Here is a 16,311-nt window from a genome sequence, read left to right on the forward strand (position 1 = left end):
ATTTCTCATAACCACAGTGAAGCAAAACTAAAATTCTCAACATGGAAAGTGCTTTGGCCAAAAAGCTAGCACTGGAGAAAGGTGATTTTGTTGCTATGGCATCAGCTGGCAACTCTGAATCAGTATCTAACTCTGTATCCGGTTTAGGAATCCAATGGGACTGGGTCTGATCAGGCTGATGGGTAGGCGAGTACTTGTAACTACTTCCTGTACATCCCAAGATAAGAGCATGGGTTGCTGTGACAGAGGATAAGTTTCTCTGATAAATATGTTTCTTTTTCAGAGTGTGTTGATATAAACGTCACCCCAGACAAGCGCCAGATTTTGCTGCAGGAAGAGAAGCTTTTGCTAGCCATCCTAAAGACCTCTCTGTTAGGGATGCTAAGCGGTGATGTGAACAAGTTCAGTGTTAATCAGAAGCTGCTGGATGTTGAAGGTAATGCTTTCAGATGCTGACACTATATGTATCATGCCTGCTCTGATTTGCGTTTCGTAGCTGCCTGTATCTTGCCTCCTGTACCGTTACCGCCTGGTTCCCGTCTAAAACCCTTGCAGTATAGAACAGTGTTCACCCGTACCATAAACACTGACTGCTGCGCCGAAATGCAACTCACTTCCTTCCTCTGGACAATGTGCATTTACTAGGGTTGGTCTCATGTATTGCGGCCCCCTATCCCTAATACAATAACATTTACGTTACCGATCCTGGCTCATCGGATGTCTCCACCCATACTGGGTTAACAAGTGTGCATCAATCCATTACTTAACTTTGAATGCTCTGTCAAGACTTCTACACATTTCCTATGTTGCAATTATCTTTTTATAATGCAAGCCACTTTATCATTGGTACGCCGTGCTTACCTGCTGTACTATCGCCAAACCATATCTGCCTTTGTCTACTTATTTAATGTAGCCCTTGTTTCCCTGATTGCTTCTACTAAGTATGAACCTTACCACTCTCACTATCATATCCTGCATGCATTTCCGCCCCAACTCCTCGCAACAATAAGCAGCCTTCCAAAGTATGTTCTCCATATAGCTGCCATGTCCCCTTATGTACTATGATGTAGTTCCCCGCAACAAGAGGCAAGCTTTCCTAAGTATGTATTTCTCTGCACTTTCAAGGATGAATGTTTGCCTGCTCCGTAACTATGTAACTTGTCTTATACCAGCACTTACTTTAACCATATCCTTAAGTTAAAGTGCCTAGATGCCTCTGGACTTTGTGCGCTATATAAATACCAAAATTAATAAATAAATTTATTTTTAATATGAATCTGCTTGATGCTTGTGTTACATGCAAAGGATTTCTGTATGCCATCATCAAATCTAGATCAAAGACCTAGAATCATGAGAACAGTTGTGTTTCAGTGTTCTTAAAACAGGCATTTGTGGTGAAAGGAATCCTCAGTTTGTCCATTGAAGCTTTTGGAATTTCTCACTACAGTGCCATTTTCAGGAATTGGTGGCATTGTCTGTGTGTCCCCTGGATCCCTACAATCAAGTGAATCTGGTTTCCATGTTAGCTAAAGGCCGCCATGAATGCCAGCATATCAGACCTAACGGATTTCCACATTTTCAATGTGTCAGGACTGGCTGGGTTAGTAACAGGAAGAGTAACAAGATTAACATTGTGCCTTCTGAGCCGACTGGGTTAGTTGTGCTTTCAGAACTGGCTGGGTTAGTAACAGGAAGAGTTTGTACATAGAATTAACATTGTGCTTGCCCAAGTCAAGATGGAGCGAAAGAAACTTAATCTGATTGGTTAAAGGAACAATGATATGTTTGGTTTGCCTGATTGGTGGAGAGGACAATGGGTTTGATTCTTGGGAGGTGAGCAAGATTCTAAACTGCCTTTCATCCAGAGAAATTCAGTGGCTGGTTGTACATTAGTTAAGCTCCTTAAGTAAGGCCTTTTCAGAGCTCAGAAAATCTACTAAAGAAGTAAGAATATCGTTTGCTGATCCAGTTTGAACAAGAAGTCATCAGCTGGGATCGTTCTTTTAAAGATTTTAAGATTGTCACAGTGAACTTTCATTTTCTTTTATAAGAAAACTTAGAGTTAACAAGTTTCAAATTCATTTGAGAAAAGAGACATTTACAGTTAAAGTTATTATAAGAAAAAACAAGCTTGAAGATAGTGCGTAGGAGTTTAAAGTTAATTAACTGCGTGTAAAGTTCTTCAAGACTGTTTAATGTGTGCGCGAGCTCGCAAGTCGTCGTTTACGTGTTTTTGAAAGCGCGTGGGTATTCAGAGCGATAGAGCGCGTGCCCAAATGAATTGAGCGAGCGAATTTAGCGCGTGTACATTTTTAACGTGAAAGACGTTTCAAGAGAAAGCGCGTGTTGTTTTGCGATAGAGCGCGTGCCCAAAAGAATTGCACGAGTGAATTTTAGTGCGTGTACATTTTTTACGTGAAAGACGTCTCATGAGAAAGCGCGTGTTGGTTGCGATAGAGCGCGAGTCCATTTTGATGAAGCGCGAGTTGTTTTAAACGCGTGAACTGTTTTACGTGAAATACGTTTCGTTTCTCCACGTGAGTTCGGTAGCAATAGAGCGCGAGTCCATTTTAACCAGAGCGTGTTATTTTTTATCGCGTTTACGTATTTTTTCACGCGCGCGGGTTTTGTAAAGAATCGCGTGTGTATTTTAAACGCGAGGACAATTCTTCACGTCTTCTGATTTCATGTTTTTATCGCACACGCTTATTAAGGAAGAAACTATACGTTCTTTGTGTATATAAGGAAACAATTCACACGCAGAAGGAAAGCAGTATTCCAGGAAGTTAAAGAATATTATTTAATGTAATTTTTGCAAATGGAATTCAATACTTCAGAGAAAGATTGCAATTTATGAAAGCATTGAAAACTACATAAGTTTAAAAGAACTTTGAAGCAAGAAGAATATCTAGTTCTGAAAAGGTGTTTGCAAATGCCATCACTTAAGGATTCTAAAGAGACTTGAGTGGCTTGAACTATATGCACAACACAAGATATATTTACAAGATATTCCACACAGATTACTAGCCTCTAAGTCTTTTACTGAGGTTTAAGAGGTAAAGAGTTTAGAGTTTATTTAGAATAATTTTAGAAAGGAAGTTTTTCTTATCATATAAGTAACCAGGTGTATTTGTTTACCACAGATACCAGAGCCTACCAGACGGTTGCAGCGCTGCAGTGTCTCCGTTGTTATTTTCTCCAAATTCCCCTTTCCCTTTCTTGGGGTTTTCAGCTCATCTTATATTTAAGGGTTGAGAGGTGAACTCCTGGTGAGGGTCTGTGGGGCCAGCATCAGCTCCTGTGGAATTCAGTCAAGCCGGACCCTGACACAATGCAGAACTGAATTAAGAGAGGAAATGAGGGCGGCAAATAGAGAGAACCAAGATTTGCAGGCTTGTTTTGTGGAGTTAAATACTAAAGTAACCACTCCTAGGGGTGAGGGTACATCCCGGGAGACTAGTAGGGTGCTTCCGATCCTAGTTAGAGAAGATTTGGTAGAAGGCGCTGGGCCTCAGGAAGGTAATATGGGGAGTATGAAGTCGCAGTTGGGTCCAGTTCCTTTGGCACCACCCAAACGTTTTGGAGGGAATGCAAAGAAGTGTCAGATCTTTCTGACTCAATGTGAACTTCATTTTCTCTGTAGGCCGGAGGCTTTTGGTACGGATGCAACGAAGATAGATTTGATGTTGTCTTATTTTACGGGTGAGGTAGCAGCCTGGTCAGTGCTATTGGTAGGTCAAGGAAGTTCAATTTTAAAGGATTTGTCTGCCTTCAAGCTAGAATTTAAAAAAATGTTTGCTAGATGTCAGTTGTCTCAAGAAGTAGATGGGGAATTATTGGAGTTGAAAGAGGGAAACATGGAGCTTGTTACTTATATAAATCAGTTCAAATCTCTAGTATTAGAAAGTAGTTGGCCGGAAGAGAAACAAGCCTCACTGTTTTATCGAGGTTTGAGGGAGGAGTGAAAGGACGCTTTAGCTACCATTGTACACAGACCTACCTCCTGTGAAGTCTTGATGGATTTAGTAATACAGATTGATTATCGTTTAGGAGAGCGCAAGGCAGAGCGTAGAAGGGGTGATTTTGAGTCCAGAGTTTTTTCTCGAGTGGACAGAGGAAGAGGAGAACCAATGAATAGAGAGTTCAGAACTGGAAATTTAGAAAGAGCCATTAAGCCTAGAGGTCCTTTGACCAAGGATGAGAAGGAGAGGCGAAGGTCAAATAATGTATGCATGTACTGCGGTAGTTCTGGACAATTTGTAGGAAATTGTCCTTTGTGCCCCAAGACCCCCTTCGTCAACCAACAGTTCCAGAAATCAGCAAGTAGCCAACACAATCCAAGCAGTTGTGCCACATCTCACATGAAACGTATCCTTATTTGTTAAAGGGGTATTGAAGTGGAGTGGTCCGATGGTAATGGACTCGGGTGCCACCATATATTCTGAAGGACAGGGCAGAGCAGATGAGAGCGGTGGATGGGTCTCCGCTCACTTCAGGCCTGATGACGCATGAAACTGGAGATGGAAATTTATGGGCGACATTGGAAGGAAATTGTTTTTGAATTAATAGACTCCCCTCAGTTGAAAGTGATTTTGGGTTTTCCCTGGTTGACGTATCATAACCCTTGGATAGATTGGGGAAGGAGAGTAGTGGAATTTGATGCAACATTTTGTACTGAGAACGGTTTTCAGGAAAAGATCCAAGAGAGTAGCTCAAGTAGGTGTTCGGAGAAAGTGGATGGGTTGGTGGAATTGGGTGCTATAGTACGTACGATAGGGGCAGCAGTTGGGGAGTTACCAGGATGTTATCAGGATTTTAACAATGTTTTCAGTGAAACTGAAACCAATGAACTACCTCCTCATTGAGACTACAACCGTAAGATAGACTTGGAACCAGGGGCCCACATTCCTTGTAGTCGCATCTATGCCTTAACAGAAAAGGAGAACGAACATTTGAAGTACTATATTCAGGAGAATTTGGCAAAGGGTTTTATCAGGCATTCTCAGTTGCAGCGTCTCCATTATTTTCCATTTCAAAGAAAGAAGGCACTTTACGAACATGTATTGATTACAGAGCATTAAATAAGATAACAATCAAGAATAGATATCCATTGCCTTTAATTTCTGTAATGTTGGACCAAATTCTGGGAGTGTCAGTGTTTACCAAATTAAAACTACGTGGAGCTTATCATTTGGTGAGAGTTCATCAGGGTGACGAATGGAAGACAGCATTTCAAACCAAATTTGGTCTGTTTGAGTACCAAGTTATGCCCTTCGGTTTATGTAATGTCCCGGAAGCTTTCGAATTTTTTATCAATGAAGTGTTACAGGATATTTTGGACATATTCGTAGTGGTGTACATTGATGATATCCTAATAATCGTCAAAGATCTGCAACTACATGAAGAACATGTTAGGAAAGTTCTACAACGATTAAGGGAAAACAAATTATTTTCAAAGTTGGAAAAGAGACAATTACATACTAAAGAAGTGGAGTTTTTGGGATTTATCATCTCTCCCAAGGGTTTGAAAATGGACATGAAGAAAGTTAAAGCTGTAAACGAGTGGCCGTCACCAGCTTGTGTGAAGGATATTCCAAGTTTCCTTGGATTTGCAAATTTTTATGATATGATAAGGCATTTGTAACGCGCCTATACACAAGTGTTTATAGGAGGTTTATCAAGGACTTCTCTCAGACTATTACCCCTATTATCTAAAGAAAGGTGATACATTTGATTGGACGCAAGAGACAGAACAAGCTTTTCAGAAATTAAAGACAAGTTTTACTTCAGGACGTATATTGTTACACCCTGATCCTCTTCAACTTTTTTTCGTGGAGGCAGATGCGTCCAATTTGGCAATTGGAGCAGTACTCTCTCAAAGACATGCGGAGACTGGTCAATTACATTCTGTGACCTATTTGTCCAATAAATTGCTTCCACCTGCGACGAATTATATGATTACTGACCGAGAACTCCTGGCTACTATTAAAAAGGCTTTCCAAGAATGGAGGCATCATTTGTTGGGAGCTAAGTTCGCACTCAGTTTTAACCGACCATAAGAATGTACTGTTCTTGAAATTAGCCAGAACATTATCTCCTCAGCAGCTTCGATGGTCGCTATTCTTCTCAGATTATGATTTTGTTATTACCTTCAAACCAGGGCGTCTGAGTGGTAAAGCTGATGCTTTATCTCGACAATGTTCAATTGAAGAGGCAGAGTGCAAAACTCAACCGGAACCAGTGATTGCAGAGCATCGATTTATTCTGAGTGCCACGTGCGTACTTACTTCTTAAGAAGATTCTAAAGGAGATGCCTGAGAAAGAGAATCGACCTTGGGTAGAAGAAAAACCGGAAAGACGTATGGTTAATGGTCTGCCGTATTTTAACTCTAAAATATATCTTCCCAGTAAAGAGCTGCGTAAGGAGATTTTACAAGAATTTCATTAGTCCAGTTTAGCAGGGCATCCTGCAATTCGTAAAACACTAGAATTAGCGGAAAGAAAATTTTGGTGGGAAGGTATGAGACAGGATTTTCGAAGACTATATGAAAACTTGTGAAGTCTGTGCTCGGTCCAAGTCAGGGGGAGGTAAACCGTCAGGTTTACAACATCCATTGCCAGCTCCTCCCAGTCCTTGGTTTACAGCTTCCATGGATTTCATAGTGGATCTTCCAAAGGATCAAGGTTGTACTACAGTATTGATAGTGGTAAATTGGTTGACCAAGGCAGGACATTTCATTCCTATGAAGGGAGAGATCTCAGCAAGGAATTTAGCGAAGAGTTTTATGCAGGAAGTAGTGTGACTACATGGTTTGCCAACGCAAATTGTGTCTGATTGGGGACTGCAGTTTATCTCTAGATTTTGGCAGTCTTTCTGCAAGGAGTTGGGAATTGAAGTACAGCTCTCCTCTGGTTATCATCCACAAACAAATGGGCAAACTGAGCGGGTGAACCAGGAATTTGAAAAATATTTAAGATCCTACTGGCAGGAAAAGAGGAGTTTTGTTGATTTACTATGGTTGGCAGAGTTCAGTTACAACAATTCCATAAAGGACTCTACTAACTATTCTCCTTTATTTTAGTAATTACGGTTTTCATCCCAGATTTTTTAAAGAGATAGTGCCATCAGAATATTCAAATCCAGAGGTTGAGCAAAGATTGACCTGTATTAGAGACGGTCTGGCGAAAGCCACTTTTTCTCTTAAAAGGAATACATTAAAGTTTAAGGCTTTTGCCGCTCGGAAACGTCAAAGTGGTCCACATTATCAGGCAGGGCAGAAGGTTTGGTTGTCCACAAAAATGTACATCTGAATGGGAGGACGAAATTTATTGGTCCATTCGAGATTGAAAGAGTCATTAACCCAGTAGCGGTCAGGTTGAGGTTACCTTCCAACATCAAGTCATCCTACATTTCATGTAAGTTTGTTGAAACCTTGTTTTGTGGGAACTCGTTTGGGGAAGCCACCGCCAGCTGTCATTACAGAGGAGAATGAGGAAGAATTTGAAGTTAAAGAGATTCTTGATTCCAGGGTGGTTAGAGGAAATCTCCAGCGTCTAATAGATTGGAAGGGGTATGGAAAGATCTTGGGACGACCAGACTGACTTGCATGCACCTCGTTTGGTAAGGAAATTCCATAGAAGGTTCCCTTCTAAGCCAGGCCCTGGGACAGGGCTTTGTGGAGGGGGTACGGTCATGGTTGGCCAGTGTAGGTAGTCTGGTAGGTGGAGATGGCCTGTGGTGGCAAACCTGGCAGGCTTCCCAAACTAAGATGGTGGAATGTAGGGCTTATCTGATTGGTTGGGAGAACAATGCAGTAGCAACGACTAGATTTGGGACACCTGGATAGAGGGAGTAAGGCCTAATACAGGGACAACAGTAGATATAGTAATACGATTGGAATAACCAAGATGTAATAGTGCCTAGATTTGGGACACCTGGATAGAGGGAGAAAGGCCTACCACGGGACAGCAGTGAATACAGTAACCTTGGATGCAATTGCAGCGCCTAGATTTGGGACACCTGGCTAGAGGGAGAAAGGCCTAACACGGGTACAACAATAAATGCAGTAGTAAGCAAATTGCAATAATGCTAGGGGTGTTGAGTAATTAGATACAGGATATAGCTGCTGGGCCAATCACTTGGCCAGTATGTGTTTAGAGTTTGGACTAACAGCAGGAGGACTCAGTAGGAGCTCTTATAATAGGTTGCGATGGGATTCTACATTTCGCAGGAGATCTGGGTTATGTCTCCGACCTGCTCTGACGCTGCTGGTTGACGGTTGCGGCACCCAGGGGTGTTATTAGGTCTGGAAAAGATCAGGGGCTAAGCTAATGTTGGGACTGGCGGGACTCGGGGCTATCTATAGCCTTTTGGTTGTAGCCCCTGAGCTTATATCCGGGGCTACAACCAAAATACATGGGACTAAAGCCCCCTCAGCCCCCCCCCAGCAACGCCTCTGGCGGCACCACAGGCTAACATGGGCAAACACGATCTTGAGAGGCTTCTTCATGAGCTGCTGTCCTTTGCCTGGGGGTCCTTCGCAGCAGGGGCTGCACTGGCAAGGGGCTAGCCTTTAGTGAGTGCCTTAAGTGGGTTCTCTTCCACCAATCAGGATAGCCTAGGAGGTGCTATAGTAGCAGCCAATCAGGGGAGGTGGGAGGGATGGGAGGTGGGTAAGGCCCATCAGGAAGTTGGAAGAGGGGCCGGGCAGAGAAGCCTGAAGCGCTCCTTTGTAAACAAGATTTTTTTAAACACACACACACGGGTCACCCAAGGCCTCCAGGCCTATACACAACTCATCTTGGTAAGATGGGGTAACTGGCCTATCAGCGAGGGACACAGAGGCTACGACTCAGCTGCAGGATGTGATGCAGCCCATCGGGAGGTGGGAGGGATGGGAGGCGGGGTAGGCCAATCAGGAAGTTAGAAGAGGGGCCAGGCAGAGCAGCTCGGAGCACTGAGGCGCTCCGGTGCAAACAAGATTTTTAAACACACACACGGGTCACCCATGGCCTCCGGGCCTACAGACAACTCGCCTTGGCAAGATGGGGCAAGTGGCGCAGCAGAAATTTGCACAGGGGCTGGGCCTCAGCTGCAGGATGTGATGCAGCCAATCGGGGGAGATGGGAGGGATGGGAGGCGGAGAAGGCCAATCAGGAAGTTGGAAGCGGGCCGGGCAGAGAATCATGGAGCACCGAGGCACTCCGGTACAAACAAGATTTTAAACACACACACGGTTGACCCAAGGCCTCCGGGCCTACACACAACTCACCTTAGCAAGATGGGACAACCTGTAGTCAGGATAATTTCCCTCTGGCTACCCCTAGCAGAAGGCTAGAACAATAGTCTAGCTTAGCCCCTATGATAGCGCGGGCAATCATGGCGCAGTTAGTGCTGTGCGAAAAGGGCCAAATCTGGGCTAAAAGTTTGAGGTAGTAGGAGGTACAGGAGACTAGGCTGTTCACATGTGTTTTCATGGACAAGTTCTGATCAAGGGTGACTCCCAAAGTCTTGACCTTGCGCTGTGTTTTAATAGAAAAGCCTGCTATGGTGAACTGGCAGTATTCCTGACTGAGTTTCCATAGTTGGGGAGCTGTACCCATGACCATGAGTTCAGTCTTTGAGTCATTGAGTGCTAGTCTATTAACCTGCATCCATGCCTGTATCTGCCCATAGATACAATTGAGGGCAATGGAGTCAGTGGTATAGTCACCAGACAGTGGCACAAGGCACTGTGTATCATCACCGTAATTTGCATCAATTATCTCTGCTGCATCCAGTTGTTTAAATAGTGGGAGCATGAAGATATTAAACAACGTTGGAGACACGCTGGATCCCTGTGGCACGCTGCAGGAGACCAGGACCACTTTTGCTAATGAATCCTGAAAAAAGACTCTCGCAGTACGGTCTGACAAAAATGACGGAACCCATCTTGCTGCTGCGACCTCTACTGATGAACTGGGCCTGGAAACATCACGGGATATCTGCCTCCCCGTATCGGCATGCCATCCCAGGCCTGTCTAAGAATTTTACCTCTGAGCAAGGTCTCGGAATTTATCCAACTTACACTTGGACTCAAAAAGCACCGCAAGAGTGGGATCTCTCGCATAGCAATCTTGGAGTTCCTTCAAGCGAGCCTCAAATGTAGCCATATTTTGCCTAAGCTCGCTCAGGACTCCATGTTTAGTCGACATGGTGACCCCCCCCCCCCACACTTAGGCTTTAAGCGCCTGCCATAACACTGCGTCTTCGCAACGACCCCACATTCTGCAAGAAATAAACATTGATACCATCCTGTAGGCCTTGCACAAAGGCGACGTCCCTCAGTGCCTCGGGTTTCAAGAGCCATGGGAGTTTAGGGGTACCCTCCACAGACCAGTTAACCAGCATTAAAGGGGAATGATCTGAGAAAGTTCTAAGATACATGACGCAGTCCACCACCTCACAGAGGATAAAATCTGAGAGAAACCTCATATCTATGCAGTAATGCATATTACGGACCGCACAGTAATGTGAATCCCTGCTCCATGCCATGACGCAACTGGCAGACATCTACAATGTTCAGATCCCGCACCGCAGACCAAAGAGTCCAAACCGCCTTCAAGTCCTGCAGGACAGTGGTCAACCTGTCCACTACTACAATCCTTAGTGGTGTTAAAATCCCACCTACCCCCATATAAGGGCTGCTTTCAGGAATCGCAGCAGAAGATTTGTCAACTCCACATGCAAATCTGGGTCGACTATGCTGGGGCCATAACAGTTTAACGAGGCTACTTCTCTTTTGCGGAGCAGTCCGTGCACCATTACATACCTGCCTCTTTCATCCACAATCAAATCCTGACAGGAGAATGGAAGCATTTTATGAGTCAATATCATCACCCCCATGCCCTGGTGGAAGAAGATGTGTAATATCATTGCCCACCCCAAGACTGAGCAATCAGTTGGGCAACTGACTCCACTACGTGAGTTTCTTGTAAAAAATGTATATTAGCGCCCCATCTATTGGCCTGAGCAATGATTTACTGTGTCTTTACACAATTAACCAGCCCACGGACATTCCAGCTCAGTGATTTAATCTGGGCCGAGCCCGGCACTGTCTCAACGGCTATCCACCATGTGTTTCATAGTTGCTCCAAAAACAGGACCCAGAACATCTCTGTGCTGCCTGCCGAGTTGTACAAACAGTATACTACACCAAGCCTTTTTAAATGGAATATTCATTAACAGTGATACGTAAACCCAATGCCATCAACACATGCATAATTAATGCCATCTCACTGAACATTACATGGTAATGATCTCACGTTGTAGATAAGTAGTCTGGAGGCTCAATAGGAGGTTGGTGAGTCAGTATTTGTCCTCGATAAACTCTACTGCCTCTTCTGGAACTGTAAACAAAATATAATGTGCCCTGGAATTGAAAACACAGTCTAGCCGTGCATAGCATTGAATACGGAATATTGTGTTCCTGCAGCATCATCTTTACCCTCAGGAACTGACGACGCTCCTACTGAACTGCCACTGCGAAGTCGGAAAAAATCTGGATAACGTGGGAGCCAAACCGTAGCTCTTTCTTGTCACTTGCCAGTTGCGATAGCTCAATATTTTGGCTTTATTGGTCTCGGAAAGTCACCTGATCTTTCTTTTGGGTCAGCATCGTGCGCGCCCACTCAACAGCCAAAAAGGTGACAGTTGTGGCTCTCCCAGCAATTCTCTGAGCAACTGCTGCACCGCCTGCTCCATGATCCCAGTGAGGGAATCCTCCAGGACCTTGACTATTCTTATATTGTACGTCCGTGAGCGAGATTCGCGGTAGTCGCATTTGGCTTTGACTTTCGTCAGAGCATTTACTGCCAACTGTAGATCTCGAACCGTGTCTTCTGTTGCCCCGATACGTTCCTTAGCCTCATTGATTCGTTGGGCCTCTTTTAGCGAGCTGCGCCCTGATGGTGGTGACAAATTTTTCATTCACAGCTGTAAACCCTCATAGTGTCAAGCATTTGTTGTAGTTCAGAAGGGGGGAGGAAGGGTGCTCCTTGACTGTTCTGGGACGATTTCACTTTGAGGCGGTGTATCTCCCTCTCTCCGGGGGATTGATTTTGCAAACGTATCCACTGCTCCAGCCTTCTTACCCCCACCTGCACCCCCCTAGTAATGACTTGCAGTGAGCTGAAAATAGTAGGGAGGTGTTGCTGCTTGAAATTTCGGCCCCAGAGGTTCAGAATGGATTCCTCCTCCGGTGCCACTGCACAGTATAGTATGTCTGACTTGTAATATTCATTATGCACCACTGATCACCAAGATCCTCGTGGCCATATGGGTACAAGGGAGTGCACAGTAACCTAGATGCTGGCCACACGCTCCTCTGTGTTACGAATGTGTGGCAACAAACAATGGTGGCCACTGCACAAAACGCCAGCCTGTGGATTACATCACACGGATAACATTATGGAGCCGGGCTGACCCGCCTGTCAGGTAGGGCTGATCCGCCTGAAGGGCAGCGCTACGTGTGATTATAATGGGCTGGTGTGCCTCCCGGCACTGGAATCAACCATCGTCCCTCCCTACCGTTGAAGACCGCTGGGCCCGCCAGAGGCAGTCACAGCACCACGTCCAGTGCCGGCTCTTAGTATCAGCAACTGTTGTAGGAGAGCGAATGAGGCCTTATCGCTTCAGACGGTCACACCCTCTGTCATCAACTGGTTCGGCCGACCTGGCAGCGGGAGGCTGTTGCGGCAATCCTTGTTGGACGCGGCCTCTACCATCCTTGGCACTCCTCCGCACCTCTGAAGTGGGAAGCAGCCCACGCAGCAACTCCCAGGAGGGCCTCTCTGCACTGACGAGGCGGCGCGAAAAAATGATCCCCAAACACCCGGTACTCGCCCAGGCCAGCCTGTCCAGCAGGTAGATCTCTGCAATCACAGGGCGGCGAGGGATCCAAGCTACGAGTGGGCAGTGCAGCCTCCTGCAGCAATGTGCCTTATGATTATCAATCGGCTACAATTACATTAACTGCGATAATTGCCAAGAGTTTGGTGCCACAGAGCAGAGCTTCTAAGCTAAGCAGCCATCATGCTGGCTGCTCAACAGCGTCCCCGGTTGATGTAGTTTGCTTAGAAAATTTCTTTCAATAGTTCTGAATGAAAAAGTCAGTTCTATATGGTGAATAATTAGAACTGGAAAAGGTGGTCTTGGAGATTCCACATTTTAGACTAGGGACGGAAGTTTGATCTATAGAGGTTTGGGAAAGGGTTTCTCTAATTTCCCTAGAAGGGGGTGTAGATGTATGGCAATAGGCCATGAGGGTATTGGGTATAAAGGGGCCATCTTCATGGGCTAATGGGGGATACCATGTCTCATCCAATGAAGCCATGACATCCTCCCTGAGGCTGTCACCTCCCATGTGATCCTCCCTCATATAAACACCCCAGGGTCAGGATCAGGTAGCGGCTGACATTGGAGGAGGTTACCGCCGGGAGATCAGTGATGGCTCCATTGGATTCATCACAATGGCTGTAAAATAAATGTTCTTGAGAAACCTAGTCCTTGAAGTAAGGATTATAAAAGAAAGGATAGCAACCAAAAAGGCATTTAGAAAGTTCCAGTCAGGAAGGTCCCCTGTTTAATTTGCTCTAGAAATAAGTCTTTATCACTTCTTCTGGTGACCACAAGGCCCTCTCCGCCTCAGTACCTTTGGGGGCTTCCTCACTGTGAAGTGTACAAAAAACATCCTCCCCTTCACTACGCTCTCCATCTCTCTCTTAATTATTCCCCTCTTCTAGATCCAAAGTCTCTCTCCCCCCACTGATGCAGACCCCACTTTTGGGTCTTCTTGGTGGCGAATTGGAGCACACCCCTCTTTTGGGCTCAACAGGATCCCCTGTTATGGTGCACTCTGTCTTCCTCAGCAAACTCCTCTCCTTAGCTCCCAGCTGTGGCGAACCAGAAGGTGTCGTACTAAGAATTGCCATTATGTAAGGAGGTAATAAAAAGAAACGGCCATCTAGCAAGACTGCTATGAGGGAAGTTCCTTGCCTAACTAACAAAAAGTAAGGGTGCTTGTCAAAGTCCAAAAGAAATAGTACTTAGTCCAAATCCTATTGGCTAACTGGTCCTACCACTTAGGAAAATAATAACAAAAAGGAGGAGGCCAGAGCAATAGCCTCTTTCCTATACTTCTGCCTGGCCCAATCAGGCAGAAGCCAAGGACAGGCCCAATAACTTGGATTTCTTTCCCAGGACGTTTTCAAACGTTCATCAATTGTTCGCAATACAGTTCTCAACCTCTCTGCAGGTTTTGTATGCTAAATCTTAATTCCATACGATTCCCTCTTTCCAGGAAGAAAGGTTTTCTTAATACAATGCTCCGATTTCCGACTTGGTGCTTGACAATGTTCTGATTCGATACTTAATGACTGGAACCCTCCAGGTTCTCTCTTTCTCCAGTTTGGACTGTCTCTCGGTTTCCCACGGCCATCCAAAGCCCTCTGGTCCTCCGGTAGACTTGCTTTAGGGCAGCTTAGATGGGGCATCTCCCACTAAGGTTTGTCCGGCTCCTGTAATCTTAGTGGCTTTCCCAGCCTCAACGGTTAATGTTAATGTCTCTCGATTTCTCAGGGCTCTCCAGAGCCCCTCTGATACACTTGCTTTAGCTCAGTTTAGATAGGGTGTCTGCCGACTCTGGTTTATCAGGTTCACGTAACCCTTGTGGCTTTCCCAGACTCGAATATTACTGTTAGCCCCTCTAAAAGGCGTTACCTCTTCAGGAACGTTTGCTGCCCTTCCGTTGCTCGGCTGAGCATCTAGTGTACTTCTCGTGCCAAACCCAGGGTTCTGTCTCTCCGCTGCAGTCTGGTCTCGGTGTCAGTTAATGGGCTCCACGTCCACCACGGCTTCTGTGTGGTCCCGCCACCTTCTTGATGCAGTTTTCCTTGCAGGTGAGGATGCCAGCCTTCCAGTGTCTTGCAGGCGTTTTGTTCGCTCTCCACGCTACTGCTGGCTCTGCGGTCTAGCATGGCGCTGCCCCTCCAGGACGTCTTCCCGTCCGAGGATCGCCTCTGCGTAGGATTCTCTCCCCTCAATTCCAAGTTGCTTGTGGTTTTATGTACATCGTTACAAATAAAAGGGGTGTGTCGCTGCTCTTTGATTGTGGAGTTCAGGAGAGATCCAGCATTAACTGAAGCCAAAGAGATTGAAGAAATGTCACTATTTGGTGAATGCAAAATAGGGTTAACAGTCTTTCCAATTCCCATGTAGGCAGATAATGTGTTCTGGACAGGGAGTTCCTTGTAAGAATGGGAGTCTTTGTCCCCAAGAGGGGAGTCACTTCCAGTGAGCTCCCACTTGCCCAGATCCCTAAGGAGGGTCTTGTTGAGCAGGCCTACCTCCCTAGCCACAAAGGGGGTAGCTCCCCTCTGGGGAGAAGGGACAAATAGTCCAGCTTCGTTAACCAGACTAAAAGACGCTGTCTGTGTTTCTTAACCTCTGTTATATAGCCCTCACTGTTATCCCCTTGGCTGAGTCAAACCTTTAAACTGATTGGATAATTAGCTTCTAATTCCAAGCCATAGAAGAAAGCCTTCAAGAATCTTTCTGCCATCTTTGATCTGTTTCAGTTGGCTTCCAAGTGCTAGAGGTGGTGTGTGTTAGCTGCTCTGCTCCTGCCTTGTCTCCTGGCTTGCCCCCTGCCACAGAAGTTAGCTTTGTGGATTTCTGATGTTGAAAAAGCCATCAAAAGGGACAGGAAAATCTCTAGTAAGTACCCACATGTGAAAAATCGTGTTTCCCTTTGGGAAAGGGAAAGGGTGTATTTCTCTTAAATGCTGCAGGCGAGGGAGAAACCATTTTCCTTCACAAGCGCTGCTGCTGGGGCAAGGGTGGTGGCATGAGTTAGGGCTTTTCCCTTCAAGGAAACGCACCTTTCGAGTAAGACATTTCCCTGGATCTGCTAGTGTTTCGCCATAGCATATATCTCCCGGATTCCCTGGAAAAACTCTGAAATCCGCTCTGGGTTTAGGATTTCTAAAACTGATGTGTCTTGGGAGATGTAGGTCCTAAATACACAGTTTATTTAGGACTTGGTATTAGTTGCTGTCTCTGGGGTTTAGGAATTGTTTAGGGCCGATACTGTCAGCCCTCCTCTCATACGGATCGATGCCTGGATGTGATGTTTCTACTGTGACTTTGTCACTAAATATGACAAAATGGGGAGAACATGTGGCATGACAATATAATGATGTGGTTAAGATACATTGATGACCTACCTATTCATATTATGGGATGACCTATTCATATTATGACATAGTCACAAA

The 16,311-nt window shown here is 45.3% G+C and overlaps 1 protein-coding gene across 2 annotated transcripts in view; it reads left to right on the top strand.

The window, feature by feature from the left end:
• Window positions 1–16,311, top strand: part of PMS2 (PMS1 homolog 2, mismatch repair system component) — a 504,643-nt gene that overhangs the window by 383,844 nt on the left and 104,488 nt on the right. For both annotated transcript variants that reach the window (XM_069645634.1, XM_069645635.1), the window contains exon 10: window positions 284–436. In XM_069645634.1, the coding sequence (XP_069501735.1) occupies window positions 284–436 (153 nt within the window). The remainder of the gene's footprint in view (window positions 1–283; window positions 437–16,311) is intronic.

The sequence above is a fragment of the Ambystoma mexicanum genome, chromosome 2p (genome assembly GCF_040938575.1).
Source record: "Ambystoma mexicanum isolate Mex_15411 chromosome 2p, UKY_AmexF1_1, whole genome shotgun sequence".
Taxonomy (NCBI): Eukaryota; Metazoa; Chordata; class Amphibia; order Caudata; family Ambystomatidae; genus Ambystoma; species Ambystoma mexicanum.